The sequence below is a fragment of the Nerophis ophidion genome, linkage group LG20 (genome assembly GCF_033978795.1).
Source record: "Nerophis ophidion isolate RoL-2023_Sa linkage group LG20, RoL_Noph_v1.0, whole genome shotgun sequence".
Lineage (NCBI taxonomy): Eukaryota > Metazoa > Chordata > Actinopteri > Syngnathiformes > Syngnathidae > Nerophis > Nerophis ophidion.
Window position 1 is genome coordinate 32,301,597 of NC_084630.1, and position 23,906 is coordinate 32,325,502.

Here is a 23,906-nt window from a genome sequence, read left to right on the forward strand (position 1 = left end):
AAAATTGTGGTAAAAAGTCGCCACTTACCGGAGATCAGCGGAGCTTGTGCCGTCCATACAGCTTCCGTCGACTTCCATCAGACACTGGCCTCAAGACACCCGTGGCCACACCCTTCCGACTATCAGGTACTATTTAATCTCACTAAATCACTAGCAACACAAAAGAAAGATAAGGGATTTCCCAGAATTATCCTAGTAAATGTGTCTAAAAACATCGGAATTTCATCCCAATGCAATCGCTTTTTTTTTAACTTGATTTTTATTTTTTTATTTTTTTCTATTCCGTCGCTATCAATATCCACAAACACAAATCTTTCATCCTCGCTCAAATTAATAGGGAAATTGTCGTTTTCTCGGTCCGAATAACTCTTTTTGTTGGAGGCTCCCATTATAAACAATGTGAATATGTGAGGAGCCCTCACACCGGTGACGTCATCGTCTGCGACTTCCGGTACCGGCAAGGCTTTTCTATTGGCGACCAAAAGTTGCGAACTTTGTCGATGTTCTCTACTAAATCCTTTCAGGAAAAATATGGCAATATCGTGAAATGATCAAGTATGACACATAGAATGGACCTGCTATCCCCGTTTAAATAAGAAAATCTCATTTCAGTAGGCCTTTAAAATACTTTTCATGGCGTTTTAGCTTATTTGTTACTTTTTAACTTAGTTTGCATTCTATCACAAATCAATTGATATGTCTACATGATGCCGTCGTGTAATTTGCATTATTGGATTGCATGTTTTTTTTTTCAAAAGGCTACAAAATGTATTTAAAGAAAAATCTTTGTGTTATTATTTGTGAGTAGTTGTAAAGTAGTTTGTATTTATTTAAAAGTATCAACATTCTTTTTTGTAACATTATTCCTTCTTTGTCTGTTTATTTTACTGCATTTCTACGAAGAAACAAGCCGTGGTCTGCAAATGGTGCCTGGGTCACACTTTAGATACCCCAGAGACGTGCGGTCAGAGCATGCATGTGAGGAAAAATAAAAAAAAAAAGAGTAATAAATACAAACATTTTAAAACATTATTAATGTTTGTCCAGGGCAGCACCGTGGAAGAGGGGTTAGTGCATTTGCCTCACAATACGTTGGTCCTGAGTTCAATCCCAGGCTTGGGATCTTTCTGTGTGGAGATTGCATGTTCTCCCCATGACTGCGTGGGTTCCCTCCGGGTACTCCGGCTTCCTCCCACTTCCAAAGACATGCACCTGGGGATAGGTTGATTGGCAACACTAAATTGGCCCTAGTGTGTGAATGTGAGTGTGAATGTTGTCTGTCTATCTGTGTTGGCCCTGTGATGAGGTGGCGACTTGTCCAGGGTGTACCTCGCCTTCCGCCCGATTGTAGCTGAGATAGGCGCCAGCGCCCCCCGCGACCCCGAAAGGGAATAAGCGGTAGAAAATGGATGGGATGGATGGATGATTGAGGGCCAATCCTCATCTTGCTCTTTACATAACGAGAGTGAAAAGGTTTGTCGGGCTGAGTCCGAATTATTATTTTTTAGTGTGGGATCAGGCTGTTTTTTTGGGGGGGGGGGGTTCTGTTGCCGCCATTGTGTGTTTTAAAGAAGCTTTACTGTCCGTGCTAAAAAGCTCTTACATCCGCATGCTGGTAATTTACTGCTGTGTCTGGCATCCTCTTACATGCAGTGCCAGTAAAAGTTAACAACATGAGTCTCTACCTGCGCTAGCAGCAGCGTGCACACACACAACTTCATAAAGTCCTTCATGTGTTTCTTGGGAACACACACACTCTCCTCAGACCGAGCCCTGGACATCCATGTCTGACTGCAATTTTTTTTTTTTTTTTTTTTTTTGTCGTAAGCACATGAAAAGCGCTGATGTCTCCTCACATGCGGCTGTGAGAGAGTTTGTGTTCCACTGACGGGCATAAAAGGGATGGCTAGCACCCCAGTTAGAGGACCAGTGAGGAATTTACAGCTTGACTGGAGCTCGGGGTAGGGAAGGTGAGTTAAGGGGAAATTGTATCTCTGACGTCTGAAGGACCCGACTGTCATAAGAGGAAAAAATGAGCGCCTGTCTGGATGTCTTTCTTAAATAAGGCAACATGTTCATTTGGTACGTCAAACATGAAAAAATGAAGCCAATTTTACGGTTGTACGGGGGAAGAAGACGGCACAGACAACAGGGACGTTGTTTAGCTCTATGTTTAATTATGTATATACAAACCCCGTTTCCATATGAGTTGGGAAATTGTGTTAGATGTAAATGCAAACGGAATACAATGATTTTCAAAACCTTTTCAACCCATATTCAGTTGAATGCACTACAAAGACAAGATATTTGATGTTCAAACTCATACACTTTTTTGGGGGGGAAATAATAATTAACTTATAATTTCATGGCTGCAACACGTGCCAAAGTAGTTGGGAAAGGGCATGTTCACCACTGTGTTACATCACCTTTTCTTTTAACAACACTCAATAAACATTTGGGAACTGAGGAAACTAATTGTTGAAGCTTTGAAAGTGGAACTCTTTAACATTCTTGTGTGATGTACAGCTTAAGTTGTTCAACAGTCCAGGGTCTTGTTGTCGTATTTTATGTTACGACTGGTTGGGATAGTGATGCCAAATTGTTCCCTTCGTGGATGCGTCGGCATGAACACAGCAACGGTAAGTTTAAATGATTTATTACATTTAACAAAAACAGACTATGAACAAAAACACTGGAGCTAACAGACAAAAATAAACCAAGGACGCTAGCATGAAAGCTAGGAATAGAAAATACAAAAAAACTATACTTGGCACGAAGCACTCAAAAGAGTAAACAAAAAACATTCAGCATGAAAGCTGGAATATCAAGTGGCTTAGCGAAAGAGCTAGCGAGAAAATACATACGGGTAGTAGACAGTCGTGAATGTTGCTCGAAGGCAAATTAGAGTCCCAGAAAGAATAACGAAAAGGGACGGGCTTAAATAGGTGAGTAATCAAAAAGTGACAGGTGTGCAGAAACCGTGATTAGCAGGTGGGATCAATGAGGAACCATGGTGACCGACTAAACAGGAAGTAAGAGTGCAGAACAGTGATACAACAACTGGAAGTATAAACCATATGTGGTGATCAAAGTAGCGGATCGCAACAGTATCCCCCCCCAAAAAAGACAGAATCCAGATGTCAAAAAAAAAACAAAGAAAAAACTTGAACCTCCTCCCCACAACAAGACAGTCCACAGAAGAAGGGAGGGCGGAGGGAGGCCAAGGCGCATGTCCCCGAATCCACCGAGGACAGGCAATGTGGCGGTGGCGGATGGAACGCCGCTGCCGAAAGAGTTTTGGCGGCCGACCTCGAAAAGGCCGCATCAGTGGCCGCCTTGCAGGATGAGGTGCCCGGCGAGGCGGACGACCTCGCAGAGGCCACACCCGTGGCAGACGTGGAGGAGGCTTGGCAGCAGCAGACGAAGGTGCGGGGGCTGCAGCCGAAGCAGGTGCAGAGGCCGGCCGAGGAGCAGGCGTTGGCTTCAGCCGAGGAGCAGGCGTTGGCTTCAGCCGAGGAGCAGGCGTTGGCTTCAGCCGAAGAAGGCGGCATTGTGGAATCTGGCGTAGTCGTCGCCGTCGTAGAGGCCGGCGTAGTCGTCGCCGTCGTGGAGGCCGGCGTAGTCGTCGCCGTCGTGGAGGCCGGCGTAGTCGTCGCCGTCGTGGAGGCCGGCGTAGTCGTCGCCGTCGTGGAAGAAGGCGTAGTAGTCGGCGTGGAAACCGCAGTCGTCGCCGCAGGTGTTGGAGTGGGTTACAACTTAAGAGCTGGTGTGGACTCCAGCTTTGGAGCTAATGCTGGAGTGGGTTCCAGCTTTAGGGCTGGTGCTGGAGTGGGTTCCAGCTTAGGAACAGGTGCTTGGCGGCGTGGAGTTGGTACCGGTACCTGTCGTGGTGCTGGTACCGGAGTGGGCTCCAGCTTACGAACTGGTGCTGGAGTGGGCTCCAGCCCTGGAGTTGGTGCTGGTGTGAGAACCAGCTTAGAGTCTGAAACTGGTGCGAGAACCAGTCGAGAGTCCAATTCTGGCGTGAAAACCAGGTCAGAGTCATGCGCTGGTTTGAGAACCAGGATGGGAGAAGTGCAGAACACCGGTGGTGGAGGACGTGCTGGAGGTTTTGACCCCGCGAGTCTGAACACCGGTGGAGGAGGTCTACTTGGCCGTTGAGATTTGACCGGGGGAAATACAGGTGGAGGAGGTCTACAAGGCCGTTGAGACTTGGCCGGGGGAGAAACAGGTGGAGGAGGTCTACAAGGCCGTTGAGACTTGGCCGGGGGAAACTCAGGTGGAGGAGGTCTACAAGGAACCAGTGTTTTTACAGGTTTAAGAATTGGTAAAGGTGGTCTACATGGAGGCTATGGTTTGGAATGTAGCATGTGTGCAAGCTCCGTAGCACAGCTATAGGCCATAGTCCCCCCCTCCAGACGGGAATCCCAGGCCCGTTCCCTGTGGTCAGGGACTGACCTTAAGGGAGGGTGGAGGGAGGTTTGGAGGCGGGCAGACTCCTCCCCTCTATATTGTCCAGAGTGTCCCTTTGAAAAGGGAGAAAAAACCTTGGACTTGGGCGGAGAATGAGGTTTTACAGATGGAGTTGAAAAATCAGATGGTTGGGATTTACCAGAATAATAAAAAGCAAAAATGTCCTGGTAATTCTGTATTTTATTATTAATGTTATTGTCATTAGAAAATGGATGAGAAAGAGAATCTTCAAAAAAAAAGTCATCGTTGATGATGTCATCAGCGGAGGACGGGATTGCGTCACCAGGGGGCGTCGACGAAATGACGTCATCAACGGCGGACTCTAGTTGGGAATTAGCCCAGTCAGTGAAACAGTTAGCAAAGTGTGTTATCGGATCACCAAACAACGGTGTAGGGGTCTTTTGTGCAGCTTGTTGGTAGCTGTGTTCATGAGGAGGGAGACATGGAGTGGAATAGTCACTGTCGCGAGACAAAGCCATTCCTTGCGGCTTCCGCCTTCGCCGACGAGCGCGAGCGTTTCGGGAAGGGAAATCACTGAACCCGGAAGCATCGATCGGAACCAGGTTTCCCTCCAAGTCCCACATCATGCTATCGTCTGGATTGCATCGGATAGTTTCAGCCTCCATCGCTCGGAATACCCTCCATGTGCCTTCGTCGAAGGTCTCCTCATGGTTGCCAGACGCGAAGGAACTTTTCTTTCTTGCTGGGACTCTACTGTTACGACTGGTTGGCATAGTGATGCCAAATTGGTCCCTTCGTGGATGCGTTGGCATGAACACAGCAACGGTAAGTGTAAATGATTTATTACATTTAACAAAAACAGACTATGTAGAAAAACACTGGAGCTAACAGGCAAAAATAAACCAAGGGCGCTAGCATGAAAGCTAGGAATAGAAAATACAAAAAAACTATACTTGGCACGAAGCACACAAAAGAGTAAACAAAAAACATTCAGCATGAAAGCTGGAATATCAAGTGGCTTAGCGTAAGAGCTAGCGAGAAAATACATACGGGTAGTAGACAGTCGTGAATGTTGCTCGAAGGCAAATTAGAGTCCCAGAAAGAATAACGAAAAGGGACGGGCTTAAATAGGTGAGTAATCAAAAAGTGACAGGTGTGCAGAAACCGTGATTAGCAGGTGGGATCAATGAGGAACCATGGTGACTGACTAAACAGGAAGTAAGAGTGCAGAACAGTGATACAACAACTGGAAGTATAAACCATATGTGGTGATCAAAGTAGCGGATCGCAACATTTTAGGCTTCATGATGCGCCACATATGTTGGATGGGAGACATGTCTGGACTGCAGGTGGAACAGGAAAGTACCTGCACTCTTTTACTACGAAGGCACGCTGTTGTAACACGTGGCTTGGCATTGTTTTGCTGAAATAAGCAGGGGCGTCCATGATAACGTTGCTTGGATGACAACAAATGTTGCTCCAAAACCTGTATGGACCATTCAGCATTAATGGTGCCTTCACAGATTAGTAAGTTACCCATGCACTGGGCACTAATACACCCCCATACCTTCACAGATGCTGGCTTTTGAACTTTACGCCTATAACAATCCGGATGGTTATTTTCCTCTTTGTCCCAGGGGACACCACATCCACAGTTTGCAAATATAATTTGAAATGCGGACTCGTCAGACCGCAGAACACTTTTCCACTTTGCATCAGTCCATCTTAGATGAGCTCGGGCCTAGCGAAGCCAGCGGCGTTTCTGAGTGTTGTTGATAAATGGCTTTCGCTTTGCATAGTAGACTTTTAACTTGCACTTACAAATGTAACGACCAACTGTAGTTACTGACAGTGGTTTTATTAAGTGTTCCTGAGCCCATGTGGTGATATCCTTTCCACACGGATGTCGGTTGTTGATGCAGTACCGCCTGAGTGATCAAAGGTCCGTAATATCATCGCTTACGTGCAGTGATTTCTCCAGAATCTCTGAACCTTTTGATGATTTTACGGACCGTAGATGGTAAAATTCCTAAATACTTTGCAATAGCTCGTTGAGAAATGTTGTTATAAAACTGTTCGCTAATTTGCTTACACTGCGATGAGGTGGCGACTTGTCCAGGGTGTACACCGCCTTCCGCCCGATTGTAGCTGAGATAGGCGCCAGCACCCCCCGCGACCCCAAAAGGGAATAAGCAGTAGAAAATGGATGGATGGATGGAATTTGCTTACAAATTGGTGACCCTCGCCCCATCCTTATTTGTGAATTACTTAGCATTTCATGGAAGCCGCTTTTATACCCAATCATGGCACCCACCTGTTCCCAATTAGCCTGCACACCTGTGGGATGTTCCAAAAAAGTGTTTAATGAGCATTCCTCAATTTTATCAGTATTTATTGGCACCTTTCCAAACTTCCCCAACTTCTTTGTCACGTGTTGCTGGCATCAAATTCTAAAGTTAATAATTATTTGCAAAAAAAAAAATGTTTTATCAGTTTTAACATCAAATATGTTGTCTTTGTAGCATATTCAACTGAATATGGGTTGAAAATTATTTGCAAATTATTGTATTCCGTTTATACTTACATCTAACACAATTTCCCAAATCATATGGAAACAGGGTTTGTATATATAAATCAGGAATAAAGTGTGTGACTAATCCAAAAAGGGTGTGTATGTGTGTGACTATGTGTTGCAATTATCTGATGACTGTTACGGGTAGTGTTGAGCGAGAGGGCGGAAGTCCAATAGGGGCAAGGCTGGCTCGGAGGTCCATGAGCAGACGCTAGGTCGAGGGGAAGAGAGAGGCGTCAAAGTCCGTGTCCTGGCGGAAGGTCGCGATCCAAGAGGCAGCCAGGTAGGCGGAAGGAATACGAGACACACACCTCAAGGCGCGGTAAGGGAGGTACGCTGCTGGAAGGCGACAAGGGGGACACGAGACAGATGAACACGACGGGGGGACAGAACACAGAAAGAGATTATATTGGAGCTTGCTGGGTTCGGCTTGCTGTACAGGACAGGTCGCTACTTTCTGGCACAGGATAGCAGGTTGTGTTGGCTTAAGAAGGCAGGTCTTCTCATCAGCGACAGGTGCGTTTGATTACTGGCGATTGATTTCAGCTGCTTGCCGGACGGGCGCGCGCCTGGCGCAGCGCACAGATGAATGTGCATGGTGTGCGCCCGGGCCGTGACAACCAATTAGGTTACAGTTTCAAGTCATATTCAGCAGAACAAATTCCATGCTTTAATAAATACTCACATACTTTTTTGTTTTCTGTTTTACCTTCAAAGTCCGGGATGTTCAAGGGGGTGAGGAGGGGGGAATCGCCTACGTTTGTGGTCCTCTCCAGGGTTTCTCATAGTCATTCACATCGACGTCTCACTGGGTTGTGAGTTTTTCCTTGCCCTTATGTGGGCTCTGAACCGAGGATGTCGCTGTGACTTTTGCAGCCCTTTGAGTCGCTGTGGCTTGTGCAGCCCTTTGAGACACTTGCGATTCAGGGCTATATAAATAAACATTGATGGTTTGATTGAAGGGCAGCACGGTGGAAGAGGGGTTAGTGCGTCTGCCTCACAATACAAAGGTCCTGAGTAGTCCTGGGTTCAATACTGGGCTGGGGATCTTTCTGTGTGGAGTTTGCATGTTCTCCCCATGACTGCGTGTACTCCGGCTTCCTCCCACTTCCAAAGACATGCACCTGGGGATAGGTTGATTGGCAACACTAAATGGTCTCTAGTGTGTGAATGTGAGTGTGAATGTTGTCCGTCTATCTGTGTTGGCCCTGCGATGAGGTGGCGACTTGTCCAGGGTTTACCCCGCCTTCCGCCTGATTCTAGCTGAGATAGGCACCAGCACCCCCCACAACCCCAAAGGGAATAAGTGGTAGAAAATGGATGGGGATGGATGTTTGAAGTGAAATTGAACAAGTCAAAATTGTCTTGAAATAAGGTATTATATTTAGGCTTAAAAACTTGAATGTGATTTTCAAATTATCAATTAAAACATATCATTAGCTATAAACAAAGCGCCATTGTGATTGAGTTTAGGAGAGTGTTCAAATAACAAGGGTTCACAAAGTACACAGAAAAAACATGTTGATGAACGTTTTAACTCATTTCTTTAACGAGACAGTAATCATTTATGTATGTAATATTTGTTTACTTATTTATGGTATATGTATTACGGTAATTATTTATTTATTCACTGTTCTGTTACAAACAGAAAACAAGGAAATGGGAGAAAACTGCTATGATTAAACAAAATTTCTTCCTACTCCCCTGTAATGAAACAACTGGAAATATGTGATGCATCACATTATCGTATGCATGTTTGAAATGAACTGAAACTGAACTGAACATACTAATATTGTGAGGCTGTGCGATGCCCAATTGTAGTCAGAAAATGTATTGCATGAGAAAACTTACATTGTAAAGAACTCAAATTAATGTTTTATCCAGACGCATACATTTGTCCAAATGTGGCCAAGTAGACGCATTGTGGGTTTCCTGGAGGTGGTCTACATCACTAAAAGAAACTTCTAAATAAGTTAGATGTCTGCTACCTTCCACTAGTTTTTTTTAATATATAAATCACCCGCTTGAATATTCCTTCTTCTCTTTTACGCCTCTCTTGTTGTTGATTGGGATTTGTGTTGTGATTTCCCTTCCTGGTTCCATGACCCGCCATATCTTGCCTCTGATTGGCCTGTCCCTAATGTTTTGCCCTAATCTCAACCAATCGTGACTCATCATAGTAAACGACCAACCAATCATGGATGTTCTTATACGTGCAAGCACATCTTGGAAGGAGGAAGGGGAGGGGTTTAGTAGCCTATGGAGTTTTGCGGGGGAGAACACGTTTTTTCAACACGTTTTTAGTTACTTTTAAATCTTTTTTCCCAAATAGCTCAAGAAAGACCACTACAAATGAGCAATATTTTGCACTGTTATACAATTTAATAAATCAGAAACTGATGCTGTATTTTACTTCTTTATCTCCTTTTTTCAACCCAAAATGCTTTGCTCTGATTAGGGGGTACTTGAATTAAAAAAATGTTCACAGGGGATACATCACTGATAAAAGGTTGCGAACCACTGACTTAAAATATGTTCCCCATTCTAAAGTGTTACCAAAACATTTTTTTTTTTTTTAAATACATCTGCTCTAATCTGGCCCATGAACTTATTATCTGTCTCCATTTTTGTACCAGATGACTCACTGAAGCTCCACAACGGCCCGGCCAAGAACAGCTACATGGAGCAGAGTTTCCTCGGCCTCAACCCTGTGCTGAACATCCCCATCAGCCCGGGCTCCGTGGAGCAGGCCAAGAGGAACGCCGCTCTGACCGGCCCGGAGCTGGAGCACTGGGCGGACAGCCTGGTGGGGGAACTGTGGGAGGCGGCGGACATCTGCGCCGTGGGCCTGACCGCCTGCCCCGTCATCCAAGCCTGCCCCAAAAACCCTTGGAGCTCCCTGAGCCCCGACCCAAAGTCCCAACTGGGACCGCCGCGTGCCGACGGGCGCATCAGGTAGCAGCGAGGCCTCCGGCTGGACAGGAGGCCCCGACTCAAAATTCACTGTTGAGTTTTTTATTTATTTATGAGCTGTGTTGCAGATGCGTGAGTGAGGGGAAGCGAGTTCTTATTCTGTCTCAGGAGACGAAGGGAACATAAAAAAGGTGTTCAATGGTTGGAAGGTCCAAGGATGTACTTTGCTATTTCACTGTTGCAATCTATTTATTTTCGTCTAAAAAGAGTTAGACCCCCATCAAATCTTGCAAATTTTCCAGCATTTATGTTGCCTCTCGATGAATTCGGAAGTCAAATGTGTTTTAAAAAAGGCTGATAGGGGTGTAACGGTCGCATTGTTCCGTGCATTTGTTGACGTACCGATTTAGCACACGGTACTTATTACAAGTGAGGAACAGGAAGTGCACTTTCCACCTGTGTGCCTAAAAGTATACAAAAAAGTTGACACAATTCTGCACGGAAGAGGGATCTAGGTGGCTCATTCTAAAAATTGGTTGAATACATAATCATATATTTTTAGTATTTTCAAATCATACTGAAAACATTTTGGAATTTTGATTAATCATAATTATGTGGGCAGCACGGTGGTAGAGGGGTTAGTGCATGTGCCTCACAATACGGAGGTCCTGAGTAGTCCTGAGTTCAATCCTGGGCTCGGGATCTTTCTGTGTGTGGTTTGCATGTTCTCCCCCGTGACTGCGTGGGTTCTCTCCCCCCACCCAGAGCATAAGAAGACTTAGCACTCTGGAAGGGACAAGCGGTGGTAAATGGATGGATGGGCATAATTATGTGCTTGCATAATTGAAATTAGCTTAAGAAAAGACCCCGATAAAAAGGTAAAGTACTACTAATTGTCACACACACACTAGGTGTGGTGAAATTACCCTTCCGTATTTGACCTATCCCCTTGTTCCACCCCCTGGGAGGTGAGGGGAGCAGTGAGCAGCAGCAGCGAGCACGCCCAGGAATTTATTATGGGGATTTAACCCCCATTTGACACATGCCAAGTAATGGGTCCCATTTTTCTAGTCTTTGGTATGACTCGGCCTGGGTTTGAACTCACGACCTACCGACCTCAGGGCGGAGACTCTAACCACAAGGCCACTGAGAAGGCTCCGTGCACGTTTGCAATCGTGTTGTCCGAATGTCATCCAGGATGTTTTTTTTAAACGTTTTACTTGAGTGAATGTCATTTATTCGCACCAAATTTGGTCACAGTTTTATCGAAAGTTCTTACAGGCTGTATTTTGGAGTGAAATTTGCCCTCGAGCGCACATGGTCGGTCTCCTCTCTCATTTTTTTTTACTGACGTATGCATTGTTCTGATCACTTACCTTATGGCGGTTAAAGCAGTGGTGTCAAACTCGCATGGATTAAAATCTAATCCCAAGTGGGCCGGACTGGTAAAATCACAGCACGATAACTTCAAATAGAAAAAAAATAATTCAGATTGGTTTTTTTTGTTTAAAAACAGACATTCTGAAATTGTACAAATCCTAATGTTGTCGGGCGTTTTTTTACAATTACCTGTTGCGGTTAATAGTATACCGTATTTCCTTGAATTGCAGCAGGGCATATAGTATGCGCCTGCCTTGAATTACTGCCGGGTCAAACTCGCTTCCCAAAATAATTAGCGCATGCTTAGTATTACCGCCTGGTCAAACTCGTGACGTCACGAGTGACACTTCCCCTGTCATCATTTTCAAAATGGAGGAGGCTGATTTCAATAACGGTAATTTGAAATCGCATAAAGGGAAGAAGATTAAGAGCTATTTAGTAGGATTTAAGATCCAAGCTTACATCACACTCAAATTTTTACTGCATACCTTTGGTAAGTGCCAAGGTGAGAAGAGGTTTTAAAATAATTAACGCATGCTTACTTTTACCGCATGCCTTTGGTAAGCGCAGGAGTGAGAAGAGGTTTTGAATTAATTAGCGCCCCGGCGGCAATTCAAGGAAATACGGTATATACTTTATGTGCCGTTATTTATATTTTCTGAATAAATTATGTGATAATGTTCTCATTGGTGTTAATCTATCAAGATAAAAAAAAAATATAAAAATCAAATTACAGTATGTTATTTATGTAGTTTGGTCATGTTCCTTGACTTGTGTACTAACATCATGCGGTTTATTTTGTATACATATAGCATAATTTACAAAGATACAAAGAATTGCTATTGCAACATGTAGTGGACACAATTAGAACAGCAGTTTCTTTCATTCAAAATGTTCACGTTAATTTTTATACTTAGCAAACTCATCCCGCGGGCCGGATAAAACCTGTTCGCGGGCCTGATCAGGTCCTTGTGCCGTACATTTGACACCCCTAGAGTTAAGGTAAAAGAGCTTGTTTAGTCCAAATAAATTGCTTGATTAATCCACGTGTATACATAATTAATGCAATAATTTGTTCTGATTAATCACATGAGTTATTGTGTTAATTTTGACAGCCCTAAAATTATTACATATTACCCTAATTTGCTTTGTCACCTATAAAATAAACCTTGTATAGTTTGTAATACAGTATATTGTTCTAATTAGTTTCAGCATTTTTAATGCAAAAAAGTGTCAAAAAATGGCACTCCTAATTCTTATTTTTAAGTGTATGCAGTTAGTTTTTTTATGTTTTTAAATTTGTATAAATTGATTAATAATGAGATGCATTCTTTTTGGCACTAACAACTATTTACTTTGTCACCTATAACAAAAAAGGTGAGATAAAAAAATAAAAATAAAAAATTATAACTTTTAATACTGGAATGTCAAACATGTTTTCATTGACGGCCACATCCCAGTTATGAATGCCCTCAGAGGGCTGCTTCTTACAGTGAATAGTATATGAGTATAAATGTATAATCGCCTTGTGATATTACACAAACACATGTGCATTTGATTAAAAAAATAAATGTATGTACAAATCGACAGATAACTTGCTTTGAAATCATAAGTGAAGGCAAAATGCAGATATTTAAGTATTTTTATTTATTTTTACAATTAAAATGTAAAAAAAAAATATTGCAATGTATTATTTGTTGCATGATCAAATAATATTAAAGTTTAAAAAAATATACCGGTACATTTTCTCTGTCAAAATGAATACATTTACCGTATTTTTCGGACTATAAGTCGCAGTTTTTTTTCATAGTTTGGCCGGGGGTGCGACATATACTCCGGAGCGATTTATGTGTGAAATTATTAACACATTACCGTAAAATATCAAATAATATTATTTATCTCATTCGCGGAAGAGACGAAGAAAATGTCAGCAATTGTCACACACACGTCAACCAATAAGAATTTGGCAGGGTACGGTCATGGAGGAAGTGCATTGTGGGTCATGGAATGCTAACTGCTATGTGCTATATGCTACTGCCGTAGCTATTAAAATGGAGCATTTCAATGTTGGCGGTAACTTATAAAAACTGAGAAGGGCTGAACAAAAATGGCACCAAAAAGGAAATCATGTACTGCAGATTACAAGCTGGACGTAGTGAAATATGCAGCAGAAAACGACAAGAGGAAGCGGCCATAATATGTTACGTTAACATTCCAGGCACCTTCTCAGTTGGTTATTTATGCCTCATATAAGGTACACTTATTCAGCCTGTTGTTCACTATTCTTTATTTATTTTAAATTGCCTTTCAAATGTCTATTCTTGGTGTTGGATTTTATCAAATAAATTTCCCCCAAAATGCGACTTATACTCCAGTGCGACTTATATATGTTTTTTTCTCCCTTCTTTATTATGCATTTTCAGCAGGTGCGACTTATACTCCGGAGCGATTTATACTCCGAAAAATACGGTAGTAAATACGGTAGTAATTTTCAGGCTTTTGTGGGCCATATCAAACAATGTGACGGGCCAGTTTTGGCCACTTTGGGTTTGAGTTTGACACCTGTGGCTTACAATACAGTATATTGGCCGACGTTAGAAAAATATGTTTGATCATTTTATTTAATAGAAAATTACCTTAAATTGCAGTTTAAGTCTACGAACAATTAAGCACAAAATCTAAGCAGATTTATGTTTGGAATTTTCTTCCTTTCTGTTCCGAAAATGTATTTAAACCGTGACTTAAACTGAGGTACGTACAGAAGCGTGACGATGGCGCACCTTTACACCCCTTGTGGCTAATGATGAATGAAAAAGGCCTTAGTTGCGAGACGCCTGGTACCCAATTTACTGATGTGCCTGCCGAGGTTTTATGTGCACAAACAGCACCATCTCTGACTGAAAGGTTACCGTATTTCCTTGAATTGCCGCCAGGGCGCTAATTAATTTAAAACCTCTTCTCACTCCTGCGCTTACCAAAGGCATGCGGTAAAAGTAAGCATGCGCTAATTATTTTAAAACCTCTTCTCACTCCGGCACTTACCAAAGGCATGCAGAAAAATTTGAGTGTGATGTAAGCTTGGACCTTTAATCCTACTGAATAGCTCTTAATCTTCTTCCCTTTATGCGATTTCAAATTACCGGTATTGAAATCAGCCTCCTCCATTTTGAAAATGATGACAGGGGAAGTGTCACCCATGACGTCACGAGTTCGACCAGGCGGTAATACTAAGCATGCGCTAATTATTTGGCGAAGCGAGTTTGATCCGGCAGTAATTCAAGGCAGGCGCATACTATATGCCCCGTGGCAGTTCAAGGAAATACGGTAATTTCGATACGACTCCGAGAAGAGCCAAATTCCCCTGCCTTTAAGAATTTAGAGAAAGAAAAATGTTCTCTGTGGAAGAAGCCAATTATTCAAAAAGTTGTCATAGCAGCACAGCTTGTTGCAGTTGAGTGCTTGATGAGAGACGCTGCTGTTAGAAATGTAACCCATCAGAATTCAGCCCAAACAAATAAGGATTCTGCATTCGTTCCAAAAAAATGGTGGTAGCATTTTAAGATTTAAGATGTAATTTTCTTTGATTAATCCCTGATGTCGTCAGGTAGAGGACTAAAAATGTGTTGTTTTCCGACCAGCCTGCCTTAAACTTGAAACAGAGTTATTCCACGCTGACCTAAAAAATGCTTTTTAGACTTCCTTCCACTCTTGTAAGTTACTTTATGTTGTACGGTATTTTACAAAAAAAAAAAAAAAAAAGTCTCAAAATTGTCTGACTGAGATAACTGAGTCGCTATTTATTTGAGTTCACATGAATATTGATGTTTTTAGGTCAATGACTAAATAACTGCGACGCTGCCTTGGCAGCATGATAAGTATTTTTTTTTAATTAAACTGCCTTTATTTACAAAGGCCAACACCACCCGAACGTTTACTGTACCTTTTTACGCCTCACTCGGTGTTGTCATGTCTGAATAGGTCTCCTTATGTTGGCTTGCAACTCTTAACCTGCCGGGTCAAAGGTCGGCTGCCTAAGCCAGTGGTTTTCAACCTTTTTTCAGTGAACATTTTTTTAATTCAAGTACCCCCTAAACAGAGCAAAGCATTTTTGGTTGGAAAAAAAGAGATAAAGAAGTAAAATACAGCACTATGTCATCAGTTTCTGATTTATTAAATTGTATAACAGTGCAAAATATTGCTCATTTGTAGTGGTCTTTCTTGAACTATTTGGAAAAAAGATATAAAAATAACTAAAAACTTGTTGAAAAATAAACAAGTGATTCAATTATAAATAAAGATTTCTACACATAGAAGTAATTATTACCTTAAAGTGTCCTCTTTGGGCACTTGTAAAAGAGATCCATCTGGATTCATCAACTTGATTCTAAACATTTCTTCACAAAAAAAGAAATCTTTAACATCAATATTTATGGAACATGTCCACAAAAAAATCTAGCTGTCAACACTGAATATTGCATTGTTGCATTTCTTTTCACGGTTTATGAACTTACATTCATATTTTCTTGAAGTATCATTCAATAAATATATTTATAAAGGATTTATGAAATGTCGCTATTTTTAGAATATTTCAAAAAAAAAATCTCATGTACCTCTTAGCATACCTTCAAGTACCCCCAGGGGTACGCGTACCCCCATTTGAGAACTACTGGCCTAGGCGACCTCAGCAAAACAGAAATGGTAACCTTAAACGTACAAATGCGGGGGAGGCTGTTCGGTTTTTCCTGCCCTTTGTGGTGGTCTTCATGCTGTGACAATGATGTAAAAACTCATTCTTGTATATTGATATTATACTGTCCTTTTTAGATTGGGTCTGTATCCCTCACAGTAGTTGTGGCAGCCCATCACAAATACCGTATTTTCCGGACTGTAAAGCCACACACACTAAATTTTAGAAGAAAAAAATATGTTTCCATATATTTGCCGTAAGTATATACATTACGAAATGAGATGTTTTCATAGAAAGATGTTGTAAATGTTTGTTTACATACCTTAATTGTTCCTAAACAATGTCTGTAATAGGGCAGTAAAACAAAACGTCAAAGATCCACTAGCTGTGAAAGCTAGTTTCCTAATCAGCTAAAGAGACCCAGGATTCCATTTACTGAGGAATTTGTGAAACTGAAACAACACAAAAAGAATGCCTTTGTAAGTTAACTTGTAAACGTGTTAGTATATTAGCAAATGCTAACAACGCTAGCTTGATTACAATACGATAGCACATTCAAATATGCATAAAAACACTACAACTAGTTTTAATCATATTGTAAAAGGTACAAACATTGCTTGGGGTGATGACTGTAGAACCCTTTCGAGCAGAAACGCCATGTACGACTAGTAAACAGAACGGCACTTATACTTCCGGTTTAAGGCAAAAAAAAAAAAAAAAGTACTGTAGACATTCACCCCGGAGCACACTCGCCCAAAAGAGGGCGTAATGAACAACATTTTTGAAACTGAAACAACACAAAAAGAATGCCTTTATAAGTTAACTTGTAAACGTGTTTGCACATTAGCTAAATGTTTGTTTGCATTCCTTAATTGTTTCTAAACAATGTCTGTAACAGTGCAGTAAAACAGTTGATCAAACAAAACATCAAGGACCCAGTAGCTGCAAAAGCTACCTTCCCAATCAGCTAAACAGACTCAGGGTTGAATTTACTGGGGAATTTGTGAAACTGAAACAACACAAATGAAAGCCTTTGTACGTTAACTTGTAAGAGTGTTAGCATATGAGCAAATGCAAACAACGCTAGCTTGATTACAATCTAATAGCATGTATAAATATGCATGAAAACTCTACAACTTGTTTTAGTCATATTGTAAACGTTACAAACGTTGTTTGGGGTGATGATTGAAGAACCCTTTCGAGCAGAAACGCCACGTACGACTAGTAGACGGAACGGCGCATATACTTCTGGTTTAAGGCAAAAATTACCGGAGACATCCAGTGCGTGAAATGGTCCAAAAGAGGGCGCCTTTAAGCAAACATTACCATACCTTTTTGGTCTTTGTATCTGCGTTATTATGCACTACATTGGGGCCGTTGGCAAAGAAAAATCCATTGATCAGCCGCACCTTTGTATAAGCCGCAGGGTTCAAAGCTTGGGGAAGAAGTAGCACCTTATAGTCCGGAAAATACGGTACATTTGAAAAGCCATAATTAGATTTGGCGCTACCTGTTACGCCCTTGCTCGTGAAAACATTTTAATGCGACTGTTTGTGAATGTAGATTGTCGGTACAACTCTGTAACGTAGTAACTCCGCTTCTTAACAGCGCCTCATGAGCACCTGGGGCTTCATCTAGAATTCGGACCGAAAGTTCACACTTGTAAAACCTGGCGTCCGCACTGCAAAAAGTCAATGCTCAAAAACACGAGAAAAAAAAAAAATAGGGGTATTTTATTTGAACTAAGCAAAAAATATCTGCCAATAGAACAAAAAAATTTGGCTTGTCAAGACTTTCCAAAACAAGTAAAATTAGTTAACCTCAATGAACCCAGAAATACCTTAAAATAAGTATATTCTCATTTATTACAGCTGTACTACTTTATGAGTACGTATTTTTCTATTGTTTCATCGAAAATAAAACAGCAAAGTCCATTTGGCTCTCATCTGTTTTAATTATGAGACACAATTGTGTCAAAATCGTGATTTTTTTTTTTCATGCTTGAAATAAAAAATTATTACTTTAAAAAAAGTAGTTTTATACTTGTGAGTGTTGATGACACAGCTTTGCAACAGTTGATATTCTAGTTTCAAGCATGTTTTACTCAATATAGGTCATCAAATATCAGCAACGAGCTGTGATATCTTACTGAGATCATTAAGGACCAAAACCCTTAAAACGAGTAAAACACTCTAACATAAAATATGCTTAGTGAGAAGAATTGTCTTATCAGACAGAAAATAAGCAAATATTGAACTTGTTTGAAATATTCAATCTTACTTATATTTCAGTTTTTGCAGTGCGCACACTTTACCGCAATTCGGAGTAAGTGTACTTAACTTCACCATACATTTCATTTTTTTAAATATATGTATGTGATTGATATAATGAGTGTAGTAAAATTTACAAAGAGGCGACTATCCTCAACATCAAAATGTCCATGAAGTTATGCCACAGGTTACAGTACCGGTAATTGCTGTATTTCAAAAACATGTACGCTGATATCTAAAGTTATAATAATTATTAGGGTTGGGAATTTTACAATCCAATCCAATCCTCTTTATTTATATAGCACCTTTAAACAACAAGAACGTTTCCAAAGTGCTGCACAGCCATGTTAAAAACAATATTAAAAAACAATATTATGCTCCACCAATGACTGAATAAAAACAGAAATAAATATACAACCAATATAAAAACAATATAAAAATAAATATGATTAAAAACAATTTTAAAGGGTAAAATCAATTTTACAACAACTTACAATTCAATTCTGTTTCTGAGGGTCTCGATGCAATTTAGAATCAATTCTTGATTCAACACGAATCTGGCAAAATATCAGTTGGTGTGATGCCGGAAACACTTTTTTGTTCAGGCAGCCTACACCTTGGGCAAGACACCTTACCCACCTGCTCTCAGTGCCAGCCACACTGGTTTAAATGTAACTTTGATATTGGGTTTCACTATGTATAGCACTTTGAGTCACTAGAGAAAAGCGCTATATAAATATAATACACTTCACTGTCCATTTGTTTTGTTTCTGCTGACAGTTTTTTTAATATATGTTAAATGAAATATTTAAAAAAAAACATATTTCAGATGTAATTATTGTTTGTCGACATTAAAAAAACAAAACGTTTTAATCACTTCAAAATGAATTTCTAACATCCGACTTCACCTCACAACTTAACTAACAGGTGTGCGGCCTTTTTGCGATGTTTACAGAAAGTGTGTGCGCCACATACAATGTCATATTGTGTTTTTATACATCGCATATGCTTTTTTATGCAAAACATTGTACATTGCAGTCACATTGTACTTCTTTGGTGCGTATGCAAGCTTCGTAGATGAGGCTTCAGGTCGCCCAGAGCATAAGAAGACTTAGCAGGAACAAGGCTCAGCGTTGCCAACTTATCGCTTTATTTATCTAGTATTCAGAGCCCTCTTGGTTGTCTATTTCTACAAAGCAACTCGCAACAAATCTAGCAAAAAAAAAAAAAAAAAATGTTACTTTTATTGGACATTTGGAAACTAAGATGAAAGCATCGCTCTTCTCAACTACTGGCAGTCCTGCTGTGCCCCCGCCTGTCCATGTTTGTGTTTCATGTTCTAATGCTCACAAGGGTTGTAGCCAATCATGCTAATTAGACGATGACTCCACCTGACCCCCACCCAGACTTTAGTCCTGTGCAAAACACTGCTATTTACAGTCGTGGTCAAAAGTTTACATACACTTGTGAAGGACATGATGTCATTGTCTTGAGTTTCCAATCACTTCTACAACTATTATTTGTTCTGTGATAGAGTGATTGGAGCACATACTTGTTGGTCACAAAAAACATTCACGAAGTTTGTTTTTTTTATGAATTTATGATGAGTCTACTTAAAATGTGACCAAATCTGCTGGGTCAAAAGTATACATACTATATTAATATTTGGTTGCATGTCCCTTGGCAAGTTTCACTGGTAGCCATCCACAAGCTTCTGGCAAGCTTGTGGTTGAATTTTTGACCCCTCCTCTTGACAAAATTGGTGCAGTTCAGCTAAATGTGTTGGTTTTCTGATATGGACTTGTTTCTTCAGCATTGTCCACACGTTTAATTCAGGACTTTAGGAAGGCCATTCTAAAATCTTAAATTCTAGCCTGATTGAACCATTCCTGTACCACTTTTGACTTGTGTTTGGGGTCATTGTCCTGTAGGAACACCCAACTGCGCCCGAGACCCAACCTCCGGGCTGATGATTCTAGGTTGTCCTGAAAAATTTGGAGATAATCCTCCTTTTTTATAGTCCCATTTACTCTCTGTAAAGCACCAGTTCCATTGGCAGCAAAACAGGCCCAAAGCATAATACTACCACCACCATGCTCGACGGTAGGTATGGTGTTCCTGGGATTAAAGGCCTCACTTTTTCTCTTCCAAACATATTACTGGGTATTGTGGACGAACAGCTCAATTTTTGTTTCATCTGACCACAGAACTTTCCTCCAGAAGGTAGAGTGTCCGCCCTGAGATCGGTAGGTCGTGAGTTCAAATCCCGGCTGAGTAATACCTAAGACTATAAAAATGGGACCCATTACCTCCCTGCTTGGCACTCAGCATTAAGGGTTGGAATTGGGGGTTAAATCACCAAAAATGATTCCCGGACACGGCACTGCTGCTGCCCACTGCTCCCCTCACCGCCCTGGGGGTGGTCAAGGGTGATGGGTCAAATGCAGAGAATAACTTCGCCACACCTAGTGTGTGTGTGTGACAATCATTGGAACTTTAACTTTTAACTTTAATGTGATGTCACATTTTCAGTAGACTCATAATAAATTCATAAAAGAACCAAACCGGTGGGGTCCCCCACATCTGCGGTCCTCTCCAAGGTTTCTCATTGACATCCCATTGGGTTGAGTTTTTCCTTTGCCCTGATGTGGGGTCCGAACCGAAGATGTCGTTGTGGCTTGTGCAGCCCTTTGAGACACTTGTGATTTAGGGCTATATAAATAAACATTGATTGATTGATTGATGGAAACTTAATAAATGTTTTTTGTGACCAACAAGTATGTGCGCCAATCACTCTATCACAAAAAATAAGAGTTGTAGAAATGATTCGGAAACTCAAGACAGCCATGACATTATGCTCTTCATAAGTGTATGTAAACTTTTGACCACAAATATATGTGTGTTTAAAACTACTTTCCAGACAATCGCTAACAAGCTCAACGATGATGTCATGTCTTTGTTTTACTCTGAATCAACTTGTTTTCCAATATCTGTTGGAGCTCATGTTGGGGACAGTGAAAGTTTGTCATTAAGTTATATATTTATATAAATCTGTTAAGTTTCCATCTATAGCAGGGGTGTTAAATTCAGGGCCCGCGGGCCAAATCCCGCCCGAGAATGAATTATCGGTGGCCCCCGGGATGATATTTGATTAGTATTAGAACGGGCCCCCGCAGGCCACAGCCGCCTTCTGCTGTTTTGCACGCACCAATACGCCATCAGAAATTTTCAAAATGGGGTCCCAGGGACCCATCAAGTCATAAAAATGGGGTGCCACAGTAAATTTTTGGGGTGCCACTTTTTTGTAAGCGTTTTGAAAACAAATGATAAATGTATGCATTATTCCTGTTATATCTCACAAATTCTATATTGGGTTTTGGAAAAAAGGGTTGTCATAAAAGTTACATAACTCATTAAAAAAAAAAAATACAAAACACAACACATTTTTGCGCATCTGTAAATGTATTCACTTTCTTCTTTCCGTCATAGATCTAAACTTTACCGCTGCTGATATTTTTTTCTATATTTTGAATGTGTTTGTTCTATTTTTGGCCAAAGTAAGACAAAGAAAACTATCTGAAATTGTCTTTATTTTTTTTTTGTTTTAATGCCATGATTTTTATAGTCCGGCCTGCGTGTGCACATATTTTCCTCCATGCGGCCCCTGAGCAAAAATGAGTTTGACACCCCTGCTCTATAGAAACCCACACAATTTGTTGTTGTATTTGCCAGCAACAGGAATGTTCTTATGCAGTATTCATTCAGTATGTAAATTCAATGGCAGTTGTGGTGAAAGAAGAGTCCTTATAGGTGTTACTCAGTGTAAGTCCTGTTTGTAAGACCAATGATCAACAATGTAAATAGGTATTTTGTATTGAATTATCGTGTCAAAGATACTGTATGTGTAAATACAAAAAGTGGTGAAATGACATTGATCTATTAGGAGTTGTTGACGTGTGAGCACAGAGAGTGGTTTGTTGGTGTTTATTGATCAAAGAAGTACATAAACCTGCTCCAGTGTTTGGGGCTCCTTTGCCTCTCAGAGAAAATCTTATGCCAGATTGTTGTTGTTCTTGCTGGAATGTAATGTGGAGCAACTGTTGCACAAATCTCTCTCAACTCCCCTCATCATTTTGGGTCCTTTTATTTTTTAATTTTTTTTTTCCGGGGAGGCTCTGTGTGCCTTAGCTGACTTTTAGAACCTTCTCTTCCCATTATCACACAATCTTGTCTTATTTTTTTGACCTGATGTGATGAATATTGTAAGACTGGTATTGCAACACCAAAAAAAAAAAATAATAATGTCTGCTGTTGTTGTATATATCATCAGGCCTTCTGTCCTTATCTGATTTGATTCGTCTTCCCTCGGGAGATGTTTTGTTGACGGTGACTGGCTTGTCTTACTTTTCTCTGACTGCATTTTGGAAATAAAATTCTGTGGGAAACTGCTTCAACTGACTCTGTGGCTTTGCTTGGGTTTTAATGACGTCACGTCCGGCTAATTAAATATGCGTGGTGGTCAAGCAATGGGTACAAGGCGCCATTTAGCCTATATCAGGGAAAAATGCCCTATGCGTGCATGGTGTTCGGCTCTACGAACGGTTCGAATCGCAAAAAGGATAAATATTTCTTCAGAGTTCCTCGAAATGTTATCAAGAAGGGCGGAAGAGTGCAAGATTTTACGAAAGGCGACGACAAAAGTGGCACACTCCAATACAAAGGGAGAGAATCAAAGAATAAACAAGTTTGCAGTATTAGCTTCGTTAAAGGTTTAATTGATGTAATTTTACAATACTTTACTCATTTAGTACTTCCCATTAAAGTAAAATCTGATATTATTTTTACTTTAATCTTTAACAAACATAGCCCATATCAAATAAAAGTGCCCTATGCAAATCCCGTTCAAATCGCGAAAAGTATAAACGTTTTTTCAGAGTTCCTCGAGATGTTATCAAGAAGGGCGGAAAAGTGCAAGATTTTACGAAAGGCCACGACAAAAGTGGCACGCTCCAGTACACAGGAGGAGAGACGAAGAACGCATAAATTTGCAGCAGTAACTTCGTTGAAGGTTTATTTGATATAATTTTAGTATTTCCCATTGAAGTATAATCTTGATATTGTGTGTACTTTATACTTTAACAAACATAGCCTATATTGAAGAAAAGGGCCCAATGCAAATCCTGTTCAAATCGCGCAAAGGATAAATGTTTCTTCAGAGTTCCTCGGGATGTTATCAAGAAAGGGCAAAAGAGTGCAAGATTTTACGAAAGGCGACGACAAAAGTGGCACACTCCAGTACACAGGAGGAGACGAAGGACGCATGAGTTTGCAGTAGTAACTTTGTTAAAGGTTTATTTGATATAATTTTAGTATTTCCCATTGAAGTATAATCTTGATATTGTGTGGACTTTATACTTTAACAAACATAGCCTATATCGAAGAAAAGTGCCCAATGCAATTCCCCTTCAAATCGCGCAAAGGATAAATGTTTCTTCAGAGTTCCTCAAGATGTTATCAAGAAGAACAAAAGAGTGCAATATTTTACGAAAGGCGACGACAAAAGTGGCACACTCCAGTACACAGGAGGAGACGAAGGACGCATGAGTTTGCAGTAGTAACTTTGTTAAAGGTTTATTTGATATAATTTTAG

General features: G+C 40.8%; 1 protein-coding gene across 2 annotated transcripts in view; it reads left to right on the plus strand.

The window, feature by feature from the left end:
* The window catches only part of xylt1 (xylosyltransferase I), a 342,709-nt gene extending 320,005 nt beyond the window's left edge, over window positions 1-22,704 (plus strand). For both annotated transcript variants that reach the window (XM_061880992.1, XM_061880993.1), the window contains exon 12: window positions 9,643-22,704. In XM_061880992.1, the coding sequence (XP_061736976.1) occupies window positions 9,643-9,965 (323 nt within the window). In that variant the 3' untranslated portion in view covers window positions 9,966-22,704. The remainder of the gene's footprint in view (window positions 1-9,642) is intronic.
* Window positions 22,705-23,906: the final 1,202 nt, after the last annotated feature.